The sequence below is a fragment of the Pelophylax lessonae genome (genome assembly GCF_965119305.1).
Source record: "Pelophylax lessonae genome assembly, chromosome: 9".
Taxonomy (NCBI): Eukaryota; Metazoa; Chordata; class Amphibia; order Anura; family Ranidae; genus Pelophylax; species Pelophylax lessonae.
This window is the reverse complement of record NC_138776.1, coordinates 269,556,007-269,577,300: the sequence shown is the minus strand read 5'-3', so window position 1 is coordinate 269,577,300 and position 21,294 is coordinate 269,556,007. Positions and strand designations below refer to the sequence as shown.

The 21,294-nt window shown below is 47.7% G+C and overlaps 1 protein-coding gene across 1 annotated transcript; it reads right to left on the bottom strand.

Annotated features, from left to right (window-relative positions):
• Positions 1-269: 269 nt before the first annotated feature.
• Positions 270-20,827, bottom strand: LOC309564460 (uncharacterized protein; the record flags this gene model as incomplete). Its single annotated transcript, XM_082269090.1, has 3 exons — positions 270-558; positions 19,276-19,503; positions 20,801-20,827. The coding sequence occupies 3 exons, from the start codon at positions 20,825-20,827 to the stop codon at positions 361-363; spliced, it is 453 nt and encodes a 150-aa protein (XP_082125216.1). The 3' UTR covers positions 270-360.
• Between the last annotated feature and the right edge of the window lie 467 nt (positions 20,828-21,294).

The window sequence follows — 21,294 nt, the reverse complement described above, 5'->3', positions numbered from 1 at the left end:
CTCAGTGACTTGGGTGTGAGACTATACAGACATATCCCTCCACCCGGCACAGCCAGAGAATAACAGAGCAAGTAACCCCAGGAGAATTTTTCTGTCAGAGATCTTGCTAGACCCTGGCATGGGGCAGAAGACCCAAGGTACATACCCCAGGTGTCTAGGCTGAGCAACGTCTATGGTAATTATCAACATTTTACTGCCAGCTGAACCCCAGAATCTCCATAAATCCAGTCTAGAGACATAAATTGTGTCTGCAGCACAGAGAAGGAAGATTATCCGAGAGAAATACAGGAATACAGGACGGGGAACACAGCTCAGGAAAGTGACCAGGGAATTACAGGCTGATATCACCCAGTCCCCACCCTACTCTGGACCAATCAGTGAGCAGTATGGGTGGAGGAATGGATTTAGTGTTAATGACCCACCTGTGCTAATCTCTGTAGGAGTGTCCTCCTCTATAAATGTCCCCGTTATTCCATCCTCCTCCATAGACTGCTGATCATCCCTCACATACGTCTCTTCTGATTTAACCTCAAATTCTATATCGATTGGATCTCCACTCTAAACCAAGAAAATGAGAGAGAATATCATCTGTAAAATATAAGCTTTAATATTGTGATATTATATATAAAAACACATCCTCTCCAGAAGTCCATGTTCTAGATGCTCCAATCCACCAACCTTGTAACATTGAGGGATGGTGTGACCTTCCTGAGTGGAATCCCGGGAATACAGAGGACGGGGACATCTCTCTGGAAGGTTTCTGTAGCTGGATGACTCCTCCATGGTGTCCTGATACAGATCTTTGCGTTCCTTTTGAAACTCTGACTCCTCCATCACCCCGTCCTCATCATCCTCCTCTTTTATCTCTTCTTTAACCTCAACTTTAGAATCTCTCAGGTTTCCACTCTGAATATGTAATAAAAATGACATCAATGGTAACAATGCAGATAATGTACAGATCCTAATGATACTATCAGTGATTGTTCCTCATCTACCTGATGATGGTGGGGGATGGTGTGATCTTCCTGTGTGGAATCCCGGGAATACAGAGGACGGGGACATCTCTCTGGTGGGTTCCCATTACTGGATCCATCTGTAGGAAACACACACACTGACTGAATACATTGTTTCTATGTGTTTATCAGATGATGGGGGATCTAGGTGGATCCTCCGTACTGCTCTCTCCTTTACAATAAAGTCTCCTCTTACCCGGTGATGTGAGGAGCGGCTGATTCTCCATCATGAGGTCCTTCCCAGCACCGCTCACCTCTCCTGTCAGCAACTCGATGATCTCTCTGGTGACTTCTCAAATCTTCTTTTTATTTCTCTATTCTATCAGGGAGGGAGGTGGAGGCAATGTGATGGTCATATGATCTCCAGACTTCACAGGAACACAAATAATAAAATCAAATTACATTCCCAGAATCCTCCTCACCTCTCTGGTCAGGTCTCTTTTTATTTAAACCCCACTTCATGCTGAGGTTTCTGATATTACATACAATGCAGGTCCAACAGCCCTACTTTGAAAGTAAGGAGGCCTGGGGTTCAGCCCACATCCTAAGAGCATCAGAAAAAAAAAAAGAGTCGGATAGCGGGATAATTGAAGGGGGAGCTGTGAGGTCAGTGTGATGTCATAGGATTCTCTGACTCTGATTGGAGGGACATTGGGAGGAGCTGTGTGGTCAGTGTCATGTCATAGCAGTGGGGGAATTACCAGGGTTGCAGCAGTCGCACTTGTGAAATGGGTCCTGGAGTTCAACCACTGTAGGGGGGCCCGCCGCTGCTCGGGAGATAGTACACTGGTCATTAACGTGCACTCTCACAAGCACACAGTCCCCGCCCCTCCCATCCTCTCCCCCCGCAGTCATGGGTACTCACAGGCACACAGTCCCCGCCTATCTTCTCTGCCCACCCATTGAGTTCAGTAGGGTAGGGAGATACAATGTCAGGAGACTGAAAGAGAAAATCAGCTGACCTGGGCTGGTCCAATAGAGTGAAGGGGGAGGAGCTCTCCACCGTGTGAGGAGACCCCATGATGGGATAGGAGTTACTGGAGACACAGGAAGAAAGCCAATGATATACTGAGACCAAGCAAGGAGGAGGGACCAAGTGATCTGCAAGGGAGTGACACTGATCCCATCCCTCAATATCAGTACTGCAACTGATTCCCAAACCACCCCCCCCCCCCTCCACACACACACCAGCACCTTTGCTCCAAATGAATGCATCCCCCCCACCACTGCTACCACTCATCCCATTCCAACACCCCCAACCACCACCCTTGCCACTGATCCCATGCCCCCCTCACCACTGCTCCCATCTCCTCCTCACCGCTGCCACTGATCCCCCCCCCCCACACCAGCACCTTTGCTGCCACTGAATACATACCCCTCACCACTGCTACCACTCGTCCCATTCCATCCCCCACAACCACCACCCTTGCCACTCATCCCATGCCCCCCTCACCACTGCCACTCATCCCATCCCCCCCACCACAACTGCTCCCATCTCCCCCTCACCACTGCCACTCACCCCCCCCACCACCACCACCGCTGCCACTGATCCCATCCCATTACCCCTCCAACCACCACCCCGTATCTCATTCCATCCCATCCCCCCACCACCCCTGCCAATCATTCCATTCCCCCCACCACTACCACTCATCCCATCCCCTCCACCTTTGCTGCCACTCATCCCAGGGGCGTAACTAAAAGGGTCACAATGTTTGTTGCCCATGTCTTTCCCCTGTACACCTGGATGAGAAGGGGGGCATATAGAGGAACAAATCCCCTCCTTTTTTCTCCTGCAGCTGCTAAAAGCCAAGTTCTCCTCCTCTCCCTCCCATAGGAATTCAGCGGCTGCAGGAGGAAAATGGAGGGGATTTGTTTCTCTATGTGTCACCCCCACTGCCCCTCCTATCCAGGTCCTGCTACCCTCCAGCCCCAGGATAAGTGGGAAGGGCCCTGGCCAGGGCTCAGGGGGGCCCTTCATGGTTTCTTGCACTGGGGACCTGAAGGTTCTAGTTACGCCTTTGTGTCATAGGATTCTCTGACCCTGATAGGAGGGACATTGGGAGGAGCTGTGTGGTCAGTGTGGTGTCATAGGATTCTCTGACTCTGATTGGAGGGACATTGGGAGGAGGAGCTGTGTGGTCAGTGTGGTGTCATAGGATACTCTGACCCTGATAGGAAGGACATTGGGAGGAGGAGCTGTGTGGTCAGTGTGGTGTCATAGGATTCTCTGACCGTGATAGGAGGGACATTGGTAGGCGGAGCTGTGTGGTCAGTGTCATGTCATAGGATATTCTGACTCTGATTGGAGGAACATTGGGAGGTGGAGCTGTGTGGTCAGTGTGGTGTCATAGGATTCTCTGACCCTGATAGGAGGGACATTGGGAGGAGGAGCTGTGTGGTCAGTGTGGTATCATAGGATTCTCTGACCCTGATAGGAGGGACATTGGGAGGAGCTGTGTGGTCAGTGTGGTGTCATAGGATTCTCTGACTCTGATTGGAGAGACGTTGGGAGAAGGAGCTGTGTGGTGTCATAGGATACTCTGACCCTGATAGGAGGGACATTGGGAGGAGGAGCTGTGTGGTCAGTGTGGTGTCATAGGATATTCTGACTCTGACTGGAGGAACATTGGGAGGTTGAGCTGTGTGGTCAGTGTGGTGTCATATGATTCTCTGACCCTGATAGGAGGGACATTGGGAGGCGGAGCTGTGAGGGGCACTGTGTGAAGTTTCTGCACACAAAGAATCATATTCTCCCGGGTGCGTCCCACCTCTTCTACAATATTCCTGTGATCTCCGTGTACTCCAGAGACTTTACTGATCGCATTTTAGGATGAATATCTGAGACTGGGATCAATATGGAAAAAAAAAAAAACAATTCCGGATATTTACTACAAATGAAATTTTTCCCTCTTTCTTATTTGAATCCTAAAAAATAAAGACATACATATTCCAATCTATCTACTCAGTGCACAGAGGCTGCTCAGCTGTTGGGTAATTACCAGCCACTCATTGTTTCCACAGTGACTCACCTGGTTACCATTACCTGCCTCATTAGTCCAGCCTACAGCCAGCCCCTTTTTGCTATCTAAACTGCCTTGCTCATTTCCTCCGTGCCTTTGCCTGGTCAACATCTCTAGCGTGTCTCTGCTGTGTTCCTGTTATGACTTGCCCTGGCTGATGTCTCTTCTGATTTCTATTCCTGATTTTTGGCTTCTGCCAATGCTGATTTCTTATCCTGGCTTGTCTGATTACCCGCTCTGTCTTCCAAACCCTGGCTTCTGTTTTTGACTACGTTCCTGTTCTGTGTTATTTTTGCTATTACATTAAAGGTGTGATTTTTAACTACATTTTCTGTCTCTGGTTTTGGCTGTGATGCATTCTTTCTGTCTGTCTATCTGCAAAGTGAGTTTAGTGGTCAGTCTCTGGGTGGAGACCAAATGTGATTGAAGCCAGCCAAGCCTGCAGTCCCATGCTTGTGATATTGCGTTTTTAACACATGCTCCAAGCTCTCTATTTGTCTACCCTGCTCTGCATTTTGGATTCCCTTGTTGAAGGCCTTAATTCAGATCTCGACTACTCTTTGAACTCTGCCTGCCTTCAGACTACGGATTTGACCCTGACTATTCTGAACCTTGCCTGCCTTGTAACTGGACTGTCGTTGAGTCACTCTGCCTGTCTGCCAACCGCAAGTACCTGGTTGCTGTGCTCAGTTCGTTCCTGCCCTGGTGGGGTGGCCAGGCACCATAGCATTGTGTTTAAGTCCTGGGGGAAACTGAGTATCGGTAGGCCTGCTTGCCTTATGGGAAAGGAGGCTTCTATAGGCGAAGAACACAGAAGCCACCTATAGCGTCTGACCACCTGCGTTAGGGGTAAGTGTGACATTGTTAGTATAGATGTAGTAATTCTACAATAGATTGATGAGGTGAGAAGGTCATTGGTGGAAATGGAGACATCACCAAAATTAAGGAAATGTATCAGCTCTGTAAGTGGGGGAATGCTATGACCCTGAAGGGGTACATCTACGTTTCCACACTATATATGGCTGGGGAGCACACGTCTTTCTATAAGTGGGTTCTTTATTTAAGTGGGCACACTTCCGCTCTGCACTTCAGCGATTGCACAAAGCGAGAATACACAGCAAACGACTTTGAAAAGCACCAAACAGACTGCAGGTGACCTTGTTTCCTAATTCATCTCTCCTTTCTCTCTGTAACATGCGCTTTCTACCAATCCTTCTGATAGTTGTGTCCTCACTCCTTAATCTCTCTTTCTTCACCCCTCTTCTCCACCCCACAGCCTGTATATATCACCCTCACTTCTGTCCTCTCCCTATTAAAGCACTCACCCAACTCCTGCTAATTCTAAACCCACATGCTAATAAAACCTCCAGAACCCTGAGGCATGTACCTTCATATAAATTGCAATCCCGTATTACCTCCCTCACCCTTCTGCTTCTCCCAACCTCTGGAGATTAAACCCCAAACCCTGGGCCTCCATTAATTAACTGTACCCAAAACTCCCATAACCCCATGCCGTCTGGCAAGAGCAGCAATCCACACAATTTAGTTTTTAACCCTCTTCTTCCCAAATCCAGCCTCCCCTTCTCTTGTGCTCTTTGGAACGCCTGCTCTGTCTGTAACAAACTAGCTTCTGTCCAGGACCTCTTTATCACTAACTACTTGCTGTTACTAAAACCTGGCTTCATGAATCCAACCCTGCTGCTCCTGCTTTCCTCTCCCATGATGGCCTTCTCTGGACTCACTTCCTCAGACCCTGTGGATGGAAGGGAGGTGGAGTGGGAATCCTTCTAGCCCCACATAGCATCTTTCAGGTACTTCACCCACCTGCCTCTCTGTCACTCTCCTCATTTGAGGCACATTGTATTTATCAATTTTCCCCAGTTTCTTTTAGAAGTGCTGTGATCTATCTGCCTCCTGGACTCGTATCAACCTTTCTTGATGACTGGCTACCCTACTTTCTCTTTTCTGAAATTCCAAAAATCATTCTCGGTGACTTCAACATCACTGTTAAAACCAACACTCCTGCTACTTCTAAACTTTTCAGTCTAACCTCCTCTTTTGACCTGAAGTAATAGATTCATGCTTCCACTTTGATGGCAACACCCTTGACTATGTATTCTCCTACCTATGCACTCTGTGCTACCTCTCCAACAATCCTTTTCTCTCTCTGATCACCACAATATTAGTTTCATAATCTCCCAGACTTTCACCTCCTCTCCCTCCAACCACCTAACAGTTACCCATAGAAACCTTCCACACCTAACCCTTCTCTTCCCTGCTACTGACCACCTCTATGACAAAATCTCACCCATGTCCTGCCCCAATCTAACCACTTCTGTCTACAAAAGATCTCTGTCCTCCACCCTGGATGAGCTCAACCCCCTCAGTACACACAGATTTAGTTCCCGACCCCTACAACCGTGGCAAACAGATGACACCAGTAGTCTCCAAACACATCTCTTGAGCGCCTGTGGTGTAAGAATAAGTCTTTTCCAAAGAGTTCAACCAATATAAATCTGCCCTCCAAAAAAATACAAATCCTGTCTCCTTAATGCCAAGCAGACCTATTTTATCACTCTCATTAACAATTCGTCTTCCCATGCCCATCAACCCTTCTCTACCCTTAACGCTACTTCGTCCTCGACTGCCTTCATCACTAACTGATCCACTGTCCAGGAGATCGCCAATCACTCCAAAAATAGGAATGATACAATTCGTGATGAGATCTCCGCTATACAGATATCACTCCATATTCAAAGGCACAATCAACTCTTCCCTTTTTCAACCCTGCTACTATACACGAGGTTGCTAAACCTTTTTCAGCACCCACCTAACTCTGCTCCCTGGACCCTTGCAAATATTGCGGTCACCCTCTGACTCTATCCTACACTCTGTAACCCACATGTTCAATCACTCCCTCTCTTCTGGTATCACTCCCAAACTTAAAAAGACCTTCATTGGACCCCACCAATCTTAACAACCTACACCCTAGCTCCTTGACCCCCTTTTCCTCCAAACTTCCTGAATGTCTAGTCTGCAACCAACTGAGCGCCTATTTCACTGACAATAATCTTCTTGATCCCTTTTAATCAGGATTTCATCCTCAACACTAAACAGAAACCGCTCTCCTTAAACTCCAAAAATATCTGCTAATGGCCAAATCCAATGGACACTATTCTGTACTCCTACTTCTGGACCCCTCTGCTGCCTTTGACACAGTAGACCACCCCCTCCTTCTTAAAAAACTCCAATCCTTTGGTCTCCGTGACTGTACTCTTTGCTAGTTCTCATCCTACCTACCCCACCACACCTTCAGAGTCACAACTTTACTTCCTCCTCTCCTCTTCCTTTCTCCGTCGGGGTCCCACAAGGTTCCGTTCTTGGACCACCCCTGTTCTCCATCTAAACCTCTTGCCTGGGTGAGCTCATAGCCTCCATGCCTTCCAATACCATTTCTACACTGAGGACACCCAAATATTTGTCTCTACCCCTCAGCTCACTCCATCAGTCTCCTCACATATAACCAATTTACTAACAGACATATAAACATGGATGTCACATCACTTCCTCAAACTCAATCTATCCAAAACTGAGCTCATATTTCGTCCCCCACGTGCCGCTTCCCCTGACTTCTGTGTCAAAATCAACTTCTCAACTCTCCACTCATCCCTGCATTTCAGGGTGCTAGGTGTAATTCTGGACTCTGAACTATCCTTTTGGCCCCACATCCAAATCTTGCCTCCTCAACGTTTCCAAAATACCCCCCTTCCTAACCAATGACACCCTAAAACTCCTAGTTCCCTCCCTGGTCATCTCTTGCCTCAACTATTGCAACTTCCTCCTCATTAGATTACCTTTACATGGGTTACCCCCCCCCCCCCTTCAGTCCATCATGAATGCTGCAGCCAGGGTTATCCACCTTACCAACCACTCAGCATCTGCTACCCCTCTCTGCAAATCCCTCCACTGGTTTCCATTCAGTGTCCTCCACCTCTCTCTGCCAAACCCTCCACTGGCTTCCATTCAGTGTCCTCCACCCCTCTCTGCCAATCCCTCCACTGGTTTCTATTCAGTGTCCTCCACCCCTCTCTGCCAATCCCTCCACTGGTTTCTATTCAGTGTCCTCCACCCCTCTCTGCCAATCCCTCCACTGGTTTCTATTCAGTGTCCTCCACCCCTCTCTGCCAATCCCTCCACTGGTTTCTATTCAGTGTCCTCCACCCCTCTCTGCCAATCCCTCCACTGGCTTCCATTCAGTGTCCTCCACCCCTCTCTGCCAAACCCTCCACTGGCTTCCATTCAGTGTCCTCCACCCCTCTCTGCCAATCCCTCCACTGGCTTCCATTCAGTGTCCTCCACCCCTCTCTGCCAATCCCTCCACTGGCTTCCATTCAGTGTCCTGCACCCCTCTCTGCCAATCCCTTCACTGGCTTCCATTCAGTGTCCTCCACCTCTCTCTGCCAAACCCTCCACTGGCTTCCATTCAGTGTCCTCCACCCCTTTCTGCCAATCCCTCCACTGGCTTCTATTCAGTGTCCTCCACCCCTCTCTGCCAATCCGTCCACTGGCTTCCATTCAGTGTCCTCCATTCCTCCCTGCCAATCCCTCCACTGGCCTCCATTCAGTGTCCCTCAAAGCCATCCACAACTCAGCTCTCAGTTACATCACTAACCTAGTCTCACAATACCAACCAATACATTCTCTCTTTGTTCCTCCCAAGACCTCCTGCTCTCTAGCTCCATCGTTACCTCCTCCCATGCTTGACTCCAGGGATTCTCCTTAACCTCTCCCATCTTCTGGAACTCCCTATCCCAATTTGTCTGTCTATCTCCTACTCTGTCCACTTTTAGATCATCCCTGAAAATCCTTCTCTTCAGAGAAGTCTTTCCTGCCCCACCTAACTGGAGTTTTATTTTCTCCATCAGCTCATCCCCCACAGTAATTGCCTTTTGTATCCTTTGACCCTCCCTCTTAGATTGTAAGCTCTAATGAGCATTGTAACTGTACTGTCTGCCATCACGTTGTTCAAACTGTTGGCACAATACAGGGGCGTAACTACTGGGGTTGCAATTGCAACTGGGCCCCATGCTCCACCTGGACAGGAGGGGTGGTGGGGGCAGCATGTAGAGAAATCACTGACCTCATTTTTCCTCCTCTAGCTGCAGGAGGAAAATGGAGGAGATTGGTTCCTCTGTATGCTGCCCCCGCCACTCCTCCTATCCAGTTCATTTGTGTTCTGCTGTCTCTGGGCCCCTGTGTGCTCCCTCCCCTCTCCTGCCAGCTGCTACTGGGGATGGGTCACAATAGAGAACCAGGAAGGGGTCCTTTTCTGAATGGACAGAGTCATAGTCAGTGACATTGTAAAAAAATAAAATAATAAAAAATAATACATTTAAAGTATCAAACAAAAACTACTGACACCAGTGGGTGAACTTCCAGTATCACAAAGGTCGCACTTGCGACCAAACCCTGGCATTCCACCACCGTGGGAAGGGCCCCAAGTTGGCAGGAAAGGGGCCCACTGCAGAACTTGTGAAAGGGTCCTGCTGCAAGACCCCGCAACGAGAGTAAAGGGCCCCAGGATCAGTGTGAAGAGCATCAGGCTTGAAGGGAAGGGCCCCGGCCAGGGGTCCTCTGGCACAATATAAATTCTGTATAATAATATATGTGTGTATCATTATCTGCTGGAGCTAAAAGAGGTCACAGTGACTATGGAGGACATGACGGGGGGGGGGGGGGGTTACTGGGTGAAAATAAGATCTTATTACCTCCTCTGCTGCCACTCCCATTGATGTCTCCTCGCTACTTCGTCCCGACTCACCTTTCACCCGAAATTTCCTATTTATACCTGACATCACTTCCTGTCTGTAGCTGACATCACTTCTTTTCTTCCATAGAGACTTCCTGTCCGGTTAGAAGTGAGATCACCACCTTGTGGAGCTCAGAGGTACTGCAGCCCCGAGAAACGTCTCGTAGTGAGAACACGGCCTTGTGCTGTGTGTGTATGTACTGTATATCCTTATAGATGGGACATCTCCACTCCCAGCAAGGGGGAGAGAAATATATTACTGCCTATTACAATAAGGTGACCAGATTTTAAAAATGAAATCTGGGGACATTTATTTTTTTATTGGCAAATGGTAAACTATTTTATAAGCATATTTTCTTCTAATGATATATGCGGTGTATGTGGGATGTGTTTATGGAATGATTGTAAGATAAATATGTTATTTCTCACATTTCCTCCATGAGATAGAAAAAAAAACATACTTAGAATTTTTGAGGACATGACTACCAAATGTTAAGAAGATAAGAGGAAAAACTTGGAGGGGGGGATGGGGCAGCAAAATTCAAATCCAACCCGGGCAGGAGTGATGGTGTCACCCTCTCTGCAAAATGTAAGAAATACTGCAAAGCTGCAAAGCGCAAATAGTGGTGAGACCCCCCCAATATATATATATATAATCATAATAATAAAATATGGACATCAATTCTACATTGTATTATGATTATCGGGGGGTCTCACCACTATTTGCACATTGCAAATCTGCAATATTTCTTCCCTTTTGCAGAGAGGGTGACACCATCACTCCTATATTCTAATACACGGGATGATTAACATCTCTGTTATTATTATTGTATGTGGGGGGTTTCACCATTATTTACACATTGAAGCTCTACAATTTCTCTGAATATTTGTGCAGAGGGGGTGACACCATCACTGCTATGTTGCAATACATTGGTGGATTTGCACTGGATATTCATGTATAGGTGTCACCATTGCACTTATAAGTCCATTTGTAGAATATTATAGATGAAGTGTAGGGCAGTGCTGCATTTTTGGATTTTTATTTTTGCACGTTAGATGAGGGAACCAGCTAACAAGATTCTCCTATTGCTTTTCAGATTTTTTTTACTTGCATTGTAGATGTTTTACTGGATTTCTTATGTCCTCTGTGTACTGGTAACCAGTGGCCCTGCATATTGGTGGTCAGTGTGCCCCCTGTATGCTGGAGGTCAGTGTGCCCCCTGTATGCTGAAGATCAGTGTTCCCCCTGTAGGCTGGAGGTCAGTGTTCCCCCTGTATGCTGGCGGTCAGTGTGCCCCCTGTATGCTTGAGGTCAGTGTGCCCCCTGTATGCTGGCGGTCAGTGTGCCCCCTGTATGCTGGAGGTCAGTGTACCCCTGTATGCTGGCGGTCAGTGTGCCCCCCGTATGCTAGAGGTCAGTGTGCCCCCTGTATGCTGGCGGTCAGTGTGCCCCCTGTATGCTGGCGGTCAGTGTGCCCCCTGTATGCTGGCGTTCAGTGCACCCCCTGTATGCTGGAGGTCGGTGTGCCCCCTGTATTCTGGCGTTCAGTGTGCCCCCCGTATGCTGGTGGTCAGTGTGCCCCCTGTATGCTGGCGGTCAGTGTTCCCCCTGTATGCTGGAGGTCAGTGTTCCCCCTGTATGCTGGAGATCAGTGTACCCCCTGTATGCTGGAGGTCAGTGTTCCCCCTGTATGCTGGTGGTCAGTGTACCCCCTGTATGCTGGTGTTCAGTGTGCCCCCCTGTATGCTGGAGGTCAGTGTGCCCCTGTATGCTGGAGGTCAGTGTTCCCCCTGTATGCTGGAGGTCAGTGTGCCCCTGTATGCTGGAGGTCAGTGTACCCCCTGTATGCTGGAGGTCAGTGTACCCCCTGTATGCTGGAGGTCAGTGTTGCCCCTGTATGCTGGAGGTCAGTGTGCCCCCTGTATGCTGGAGGTCAGTGTTCCCCCTGTATGCTGGAGGTCAGTGTTGCCCCTGTATGCTGGAGGTCAGTGTGCACCCTGTATGCTGGTGGGATAAGGCTGCAGCTGCACAAGGACCTGTCGCAGTAAGAAATAAATCCTTGATAAACAGACACGGTGCAAGGGAGAACTCCGCATTGTTAAGGAAAAAAACATTATAACATATATAATTGATACTCAACCTATGTAGTATTTTTTTTTCACAATTTAAACTACGGCTGCTGAAGTCTCCTAAGCTGTCAAAAAAGACAGTGTAACAGTTGTTTGATTGCTGGGTGAGAAAAACCCGTAAAGGAATACTGACACTGCAGCTTCTCCCATTAAAGCACCATCCCAGCAGGTGAATAATTAAACAGACCCTGCCATACAGATGTAGTGCCCATATCCTCTCCATTCCCTCCGGTCTCTGCATCCTCTAGGACCGGCATATCGGGATCTGACTCCGGTTGGGAAGCTGGAGCAGGAGAAGAGGCGGAGAGATTTACAGCTCTGGACAAAGATGGCCGTATTAAGATGTAATCTGTCCAAGGAATGGCGACAGAAAATTCTGCTTTGGTCAGGTAGCCCACATGTTGTGTGTCTGAGAAAGAGCTAGAACCAGAAACGGACATTGGTGATAAAGAATGGACTTTATATACAGTCCAGCATTTTGGACAGATAAGACAGGGTCACCCTGTACCTCTGACCATTACTCTATTATTCTGTAGGATAGAATCAATATTTCACATTCCATCTTCCATTGGAAGAGAGGCAAGGGCTAAGGCAGGTTCACAGGCTGCAACTGCAGACAGATATACCCCCGAAGAACAAGACCAACACATGAAGTTACCACCAGAAGATGCTGCACCCCCCCCCCCCCAAGGACACACCCAATTATCATGATTGAGTATACCCTTGAAGAAAACAGCATCCTCCAATAACAACTCATATGGCTAAGCTCACGAAGGCCACATCAAGCAAATAGGTGACTCATTATCAGGGCTTGTTTTCCCAGAGAATAGGTGCAGCTACTCCCCCTTTCTCTGTCCCTACCCACCTCTGAGCATCATTCCTTGGTTCCATCCCCCTACCCACCTCTGAGCATCATTCCTTGGTTCCATCCCCCTACCCACCTCTGAGCATCATTCCTTGGTTCCATCCCCCTACCCACCCCAGAGCACCATTCCTTGGTTCCAACCCCTACCCACCATTTCTTGGTTCCAGATGAGGTGGGAAGATGGCTGACAGTATACAAAATGTCTTTCCCTTTTGTCTCCATTTGATTTTCTTACATGTATCACGAGCTTTCAAAAGCTAAAAATATATATGAGCTGAGATATTTCCGCATTTTCTGAAATTCCCGATCCCTCATTAAGGGGAACTCTGTCTGGACAATTTATATCTGAATCAAAAGTCCCCAGAAAATTCCTTGATGACAGAAAATCACAATATAGATTAACCCTATGCTTACCATAATGAATTACTAACCTTGATTGGACAAAAGATCTTAATAACAAACCTACTTTCTATACGTCAAATGTTAATACAGCCTATTTTTATACGTCATATAGTGTATTTAAACTCCAACACGCTGTTATAAATCAGGTCATGTTGATTCAGCCATTTGAGTCTTATTTTGATCTAACTATATATATATATATATATATATATATATATATAGTTACATATTTATTTAAGGGCATTTCCAGAACGTGGGGGTCTGAGTACAGCTCCCAAGGTTGCACCGATCCGGGTACACTGCTTCTGTATAGGCAGTAGAAGACAGTGAGGGCTGATTGAAGAACCAGAAGATAAAATAATAAAGAGGAAAATAATAAACCAGTGAAGATAACTCGCAAATATATCCCATTCAGTGCAAGTCCAGCTGGTCACTGAGGCATCAAAAGAAACTTGAATGGACAACCATGCTCCAACAAAATACTCCTTTATTAGAATATATCCAGAAGTGACAACATGGCAGGAGAGATGAGACTGTCAACGCGTTTCACACTACAAGCATTTAGTCATAGCAAACCCGCCATACTGCTTTCTCTCCATTTAAACATACAACATCAATTACCATATTAATTAATATTTAAGCTGAACATCATAGACATGTGCAGAATGGAAACGTTTGTTTTGTTTCAGATAAATCTGTTTAGTTATTTATTTCGCTTTCTAGAATTCATTTCATTTCACGCTTCGAGAATGATTGGAATTCTCATCGGTCGAGAAACGATCGACTGATTTGAATTCTGTGTGAAGAAAAGCAGGTTTTTAAGCAGGGGGCTGGGAAGCCAGCCGCCCGCATCCTTACCAACCATGACTCATCAGCTGTCAGCGGGCTTCCCCACTGACAGATGAATGGAAAGAAAAGAATGCCGGCATTGCCCAGCAATAGAAAAATGCTTAAAATAAATGGCGTGGGGGTCCCCCCAAAATCCATACCAGACCTTTACCTGAGCATGCAGTTCTGCAGGTCAGTAAAGGGGGGACAACAAGTGCCCCCCTCCTAAACCATACCAGGCCACATGCCCTCAACATGGGGGGGGGGTGCTTTGGGGCAGCTCTCTTCCAGCCAGCCACCCACCACAGGGTGCCAGCCAGCCAGCCACCCACTGACTCACCACAGGGTGCCAGCCAGCCACTGGCCCTGTACCAGCCACCCACCCACCTACCACAGCGTGCCAGCCAGCCACCCACCCACCCACAGGCCCTGTACCAGACACCCACCCACCCACAGGCCCTGTACCAGCCACCCACCACAGGGAGCCAGCCACCCACCACAGGGAGCCAGCAAGCCACCACAGGGTGCCAGCAAGCCAGCCACCCACCACAGGGTGCCAGCCAGCCATTAAGCATTATACAAATATTAACATGTATAGTACCAGATTTGTGTCAAAAATGGTCTTAATTTTTCAAAACTTTAAATGTACAAAATATCGGCCGATACCGATACGTTGTGACCAAAATATCAGTATCGGCCCTGAAAAAACCATATCGGTCTATCACTAACCGAAAGGTCTGGTATGGAAAGGGGGAGGGGAGCACGCCGTTTTGTTCTATTGCCAGGCAATGCCGGCATTCTTTTCTTTCCATTCATCCGTCAGTGGGGAAGCCCGCTGACAGCTGATGAGTCATGGTTGGTAAGGATGAGGACTTCTGATCGGTCGAGAAACGATCGACTGATTTGAATTCTGTGTGAAGAAACAGCTGGTTATTAAGCCGGGGGCTGGGAAGCCTACCGCCCACATCCTTACCAACCATGACTCATCAGCTGTCAGTGAGCTTCCCGGCATGCTGCTTAACAACCAGCTATTTCTTCACACAGAATTTGCATCGGTCGATCGTTTTTTTGACTGATCTGAATTCAAATCGTTCTGAAAAGTTGGAATTCGTTAGAAAATGAATAAACAAAACAAATTTTAACAGATTTCAACAAAATTCATTACAATTTCATTTGGAGATTTGGATACATCCGAATCTAGGAATAACCAAAAATTTGTCCGAATTTGTATTCGCACCGAAACGAATTTCACGTGTCTAACACTTAATGGCCACCCGCTAACAGCTGGGCTCCCAGCCAGTGCAAATGGCCGCCGATGGCAGGGCCCACTCTCCAGGCATGGATCCTCTACATACTGTATGTGTGCCATAACACCACCCCGCTGATAGCTGGGGACTCAATGACCACTCGGGACATCCTGGAAGACTTCTGGATACCAAAGGAAGCTCCTGACATCCCGCACAGCTGCCCAGCACCAGACCCGCCCACCAATACTTCCAATAGATATAACATATCATAAATAGTTGAAACATCATAGCGTGGAATGGTTAAAATATCACGAACAATGAATGTCCATCAGAAATCAAATGCACTTGCTGATGTAATATAAGCATTCGGCCAAAGAACAGTCCCAAGTACCAGTGCAAATAGTAACGTGGAAAAGAGTGCAATTAATAATAATGTCCGTGTGCCTCCACCAGCAAGCCATGATCACCCATCAGATTGGAAACTCACCAGATCTGGGAAAAATACAGGCCTGTATGTAACAAGGCTGGCTCTTCCACTGGGACAAACAGCACCCACCACCTGGCTCTCTACTGCGAATCCTTATCCTTATCACTCATGACATCATGCGGATGCAAGCACAACAAGGGGACACATAGCGTAATTCCGCAAAATTTTGCGGAATTACGCTATGTGTCACCTTCTTGTGCTTAGATCCGCAGGATGTCATGAGCGATAAGGATAAGGATTCGCAGTAGAGTTTAATATTTTATAACAACCAGATCTGTAAGTGTTTGTGAAATCTTCCCGCACAAAATGTACTCAGCCAAATAAAGGTAAGGACTCCATTTTTTTTTTCCTGCTATCAATGGCCAACACGGGACAACACTTCATCCATGTCTTTGGTGATCTCTGATCTCCTTATGAAGTGTTTCTTACATGATGAAGAACAGCCATGGAGTATATCTGAGGTGTATATCAGGGTGTGCTTCTTCCCCACATGTCCACCAACATTCATATAGAAGACATTTCCCACACACAAGGCACTAATACACCTCCAGGGTTGTGTGGGACCCCTGATGTACAGGAAGACAGGACTTCAGTGAGGAACAGTTCCCTCACTCAGGACAGGAATACGACTTCTCCCCCGTGTGAGATCTCTGATGTCTGTAAAGAGTGGACTTTAGTGAAAAACATTTCCCGCACTCAGGACAGGAAATTGGCTTCTCCCCCGTGTGAGATCTCCGATGTGTGGAAAGAGAGGACGTCTGTGAAAAACATTTCCCGCACTCAGGACAGGAATACGGCTTCTCACCCGTGTGAGATCTCTGATGTCTGTAAAGAGAGTCCTTCCGTGAAAAACATTTCCCGCACTCAGGACAGGAATACGGCTTCTCACCCGTGTGAGATCTCTGATGTGTGTAAAGATTGGACTTCTGTGCAAAACATTTCCCACACTCAGGACAGGAAACTGGCTTCTTACCCGTGTGAGACCTCTGATGTTTGTAAAGATGGGGCTTCTGTGAAAAACCTTTCCCGCACTCAGGACAGGAATAGGGCTTCTCCCCAGTGTGCGATCTCTGATGTGTAGAAAGAGTGCACTTATGTGAAAAACATTTCCCGCACTCAGGACAGGAATATGGCTTCTCACCAGTGTGCGATCTCTGATGTGTAGAAAGAGTGCACTTTGCTGAAAAACATTTCCCACACTCAGGACAGGAATACGGCTTCTCACCCGTGTGCAATCTCTGATGTTTGTAAAGAGTGGACTTGTGTGAAAAACATTTCCCGCACTCAGGACAGGAATACGGCTTCTCACCCGTGTGCAATCTCTGATGTATGGAAAGAGAGGACTTCACTGAAAAACATTTCCTGCACTCAGGACAGGAATACGGCTTCTCACCAGAGTGAAATCTCTGATGTAAGTTAAGATTGGACTTCTGTGCAAAACATTTCCCGCACTCAGGACAAGAATACGGCTTTTCCCCCGTGTGAAATCTCTGATGTATGGAAAGATGGGACTTGTGTAAAAAAGATTTCCCGCACTCAGGACAGGAATACGGCTTCTCACCGGTGTGCAATCTCTGATGTCTGGAAAGAGCGGACTTCTGTGAAAAACCTTTCCCGCACTCAGGACAGAAATACGGCTTCTCACCAGTATGAAATATTTTATGCAAATTAAGCCTGGATTTAAAACGGAAACACTTCCCGCACTCAGTACAGGAGAATCTCTTATCTGCTATAAGGACGGCACCGTCCCACAGAGTCTGAGGTTCCTCAGGATAAGAGGAATACGATGGTCCGGCACTGTCCCTCACAGTCTGAGGTTCCTCAGGATAAGAGGAATACGATGGTTCATCTACACTGTGTGGTGCCGGATGGACATTTGGGGTAGCCGGGGTTTCTCCTGGACTATACTGTGTGATGTCCTCATCTTCTACTTTACAGTCTGGAGACAAAGTGAGACAATCCTCTGAGGTTTTCCTCATCTCCCGTCCATGTACTAAAATAGAAATACAAAGATTATTACTAGACATCAGCAGATTGGTTTCCCTAAACCAGGACTCCGCCCACATCAGGCAGCTTTGTCTCTGAGGATCTTACAATTCCCCCCTCAAGGTAACTCGTAAATGGGTCCTCTGAATCTCCTACCAGTTCATTTCTTTATTCATGGACCTTAGTCAGAGAGTGAGGAAACAACGAGAACTGTCTTTTATAGGAGTGACAGTGATGAGGGGATTATAGGACGAGTGTCCCCTCCCCCTCTATCACTCATTGCCATCTTCCCAACACAAGAAGTCCCGCACTTCCTTATTTAGTCCATGATTTAGTCATGAATAACAGCGGGGCTGAGCCCCACCAGAGGTCAGAGAGTGAGGATGGGGGGAGAACAACCAAGATGAAGACTGGACTGATCCTGAAGACCACCATCATTGGGTTACTGACTCCTCCCTCATTATCACTTTCTGTTTAAGGTTCCAAAGTTGGAGGATGTTATCACATTATTATCACCATGTAAAAGTCTGTCCTCCAATCAGATCATCAGATATAAAATGTCCAGCTGGTATGAAATGGGTGTAACAAAAGAGAATCCATATTATGTATATATATATAAGAGGGGAGAGAGCAGAAGTCAGGAGTATGTAATGTACAACATAGAGTATATAGTGCAGGGGTCAGGAGTATGTAATGTACACCACAGAGTATATAGTGCAGGGGTCAGGACTCATAATATTTGTGTTCAGCAATCAGTTGCAGAGGTCCCAGGCTGCTGCCTCCCATCTCCTGAGACTGCACTCAGTGACTTGGGTGTGAGACTATACAGACATATCCCTCCACCCGGCACAGCCCGCAAATTACAGAGCAAGTAACCCCGGGAGAATTCTTCTGTCAGAGATCTTGCTAGACCCGGGCATGGGGCAGAAGACCCAAGGTACATACCCCAGGTGTCTAGGCTGAGCAACGTCTATGGTGAATATGACATTTTACTGCCAGCTGAACCCCAGAATCTCCATAAATTCAGTCTAGAGACATAAATTGTGTCTGCAGCACAGAGAAGGAAGATTATCCGAGAGAAATACAGGAATACAGGACGGGGAACACAGCTCAAGAAAGTGACCAGGCGATTACAGGCTGATATCACCCAGTCCCCCCCCCCCCGTACTCTGGACCAATCAGTAAGCAGTATGGGCGGAGGAATGTATTTATTGTTAATGACCCACCTGTGCTGATCTCTGTAGGAGTGTCCTCCTCTATAAATGTCCCCGTTATTCCATCCTCCTCCATAGACTGCTGATCATCCCTCACATACGTCTCTTCTTCTGCTTTAACCTCAAATTCTATATCGATTGGATCTCCACTCTAAACCAAGAAATTGAGAGAGAATATCATCTGGAAGATATAAGCTTCATTATTGTGACATCACTTAAGAAATCCAAACATTGTCTCCATGAGTTTGTGTTTTATAAGCTCCGTCCCACCAACCTTGTAACAGTGAGGGATGGTGTGACCTTCCTGTGTGGAATCCCGGGAATACAGAGGACGGGGACATCTCTCTGGTGGGTTTCTGTAGCTGGATGACTCCACCATGGTGTCCTGATACAGATCTTTGCTTTCCTTGAGAAACTCTGACTCCTCCATCACCCCATCCTCATCATCCTCCTCTTTTATCTCTTCTTTAACCTCAACTTTAGAATCTCTCAGGTTTCCACTCTGAATATATAATAAAAATGACATCAATGGTAACAATGCAGATAATGTACAGATCCTAATGATACTATCAGTAATTGTTCCTCATCTACCTGATGATGGTGGGGGATGGTGTGACCTTCCTGTGTGGAATCCCGGGAATACAGAGGACGGGGACATCTCTCTGGTGGGTTCCCATTACTGGATCCATCTGTAGGAAACACACACACTGACTGAATACATTGTTTCTATGTGTTTATCAGATGATGGGGGATCTAGGTGGATCCTCCGTACTGCTCTCTCCTTTACAATAAAGTCTCCTCTTACCCGGTGATGTGAGGGGCGGCTGATTCTCCATCATGACGTCCTTCCCAGCCCCGCTCACCTCTCCTGTCAGCAGCTCGATGATCTCTCTGGTGACTTCTAGAATCTTCTTTTTATTTCTCTATTCTATCAGGGAGGGAGGTGGAGGCAATGTGATGGTCATATGATCTCCAGACTTCACAGGAGGAAAACTCTAGATTTGAAGACAAATAGTAAAATCAAATGACATTCCCAAAATCCTCCTCACCTCTCTGGTCAGGTCTCTTTTTATTTAAACCCCACTTCATGCTTAGGTTTCTGATATTACAAACAATGCAGGTCCAACAACCCTACTTTGAAAGTAAGGAGGCCTGGGGTTCAGCCCACATCCTAAGAGCATCAGAAAAAAAGAGTCGGATAGAGAGATATTGGAGGGGGAGCTGTGAGGTCAGTGTGATGTCATAGGATTCTCTGACTCTGATTGGAGGGACATTGGGAGGAGCTGTGTGGTCAGTGTGATGTCATAGCAGTGGGGGAATTACCAGGGTTGCAGCAGTCACACTTGTGAAATGGGTCCTGGAGTTCCACCACTGTAGGGGGGCCCGCCGCTGCTTGGGAGATAGTACACTGGTCATTAACGCGCACTCTCATAGGCACACAGAGTCCCCGCCCCGCCCATCCTCTCCGCTCGCAGTCATGGGTACTCATAGACACACGGCCCCCGCCCATCCTCTCTGCCCGCCCATTGAGTTCAGTAGGGTAGGGAGATACAATGTCGGGAGACTGAAAGAAAATCAGCTGACCCGGGCTGGGCCAGTAGAGTGAAGGGGGAGGAACTCTCCACCATGTGAGGAGACCCCATGATGGGATAGGAGTTACTGGAGACACAGGAAGAAAGCCGAAGATATACAGAGACCAAGCATGGAGGAGGGACCGAGTGATCTGCAAGGGAGTGACATTGATTTCATCCCTCAATATCAGCACTGCCACTGATTCCCAACCCCCCTCCCACACACACCAGCACCTTTCCTCCAAATGAATCCATCCCCCCAACCACTGCTACCACTCATCCCATTCCATCCCCCCCAACCACCACCCTTGCGACTGATCCCATCCCGCCTCACCACTGCCACTCATCCCATCCCCCCACCACCACTGCTCCCATCTCCCCCTCACCGCTGCCACTCACCCCCCCCCACCACCACTGATCCCATCACATTACCCCCCCCCCCAACCACCACCCCGTATCTCATTCCATCCCATCCCCCCACCACCCCTGCTACTCATTCCATTCCCCCCACTGCTGCCACTCATCCCATCCCCTCCACCATTGCTGCCTCTCATCCCAGCCCACCACCACTGCCACTTATCCCTTTGCATTCCCCCTCCACCACAGCTGCCAATCATCCCATCCCCCCACCACCACCGCTGCCACTGATCCCATCCCCACCCAACCACCACTGCTGCCACTGATTGCAGACATGTGGTGTCGCAATGGGCACAAGTTGTGCC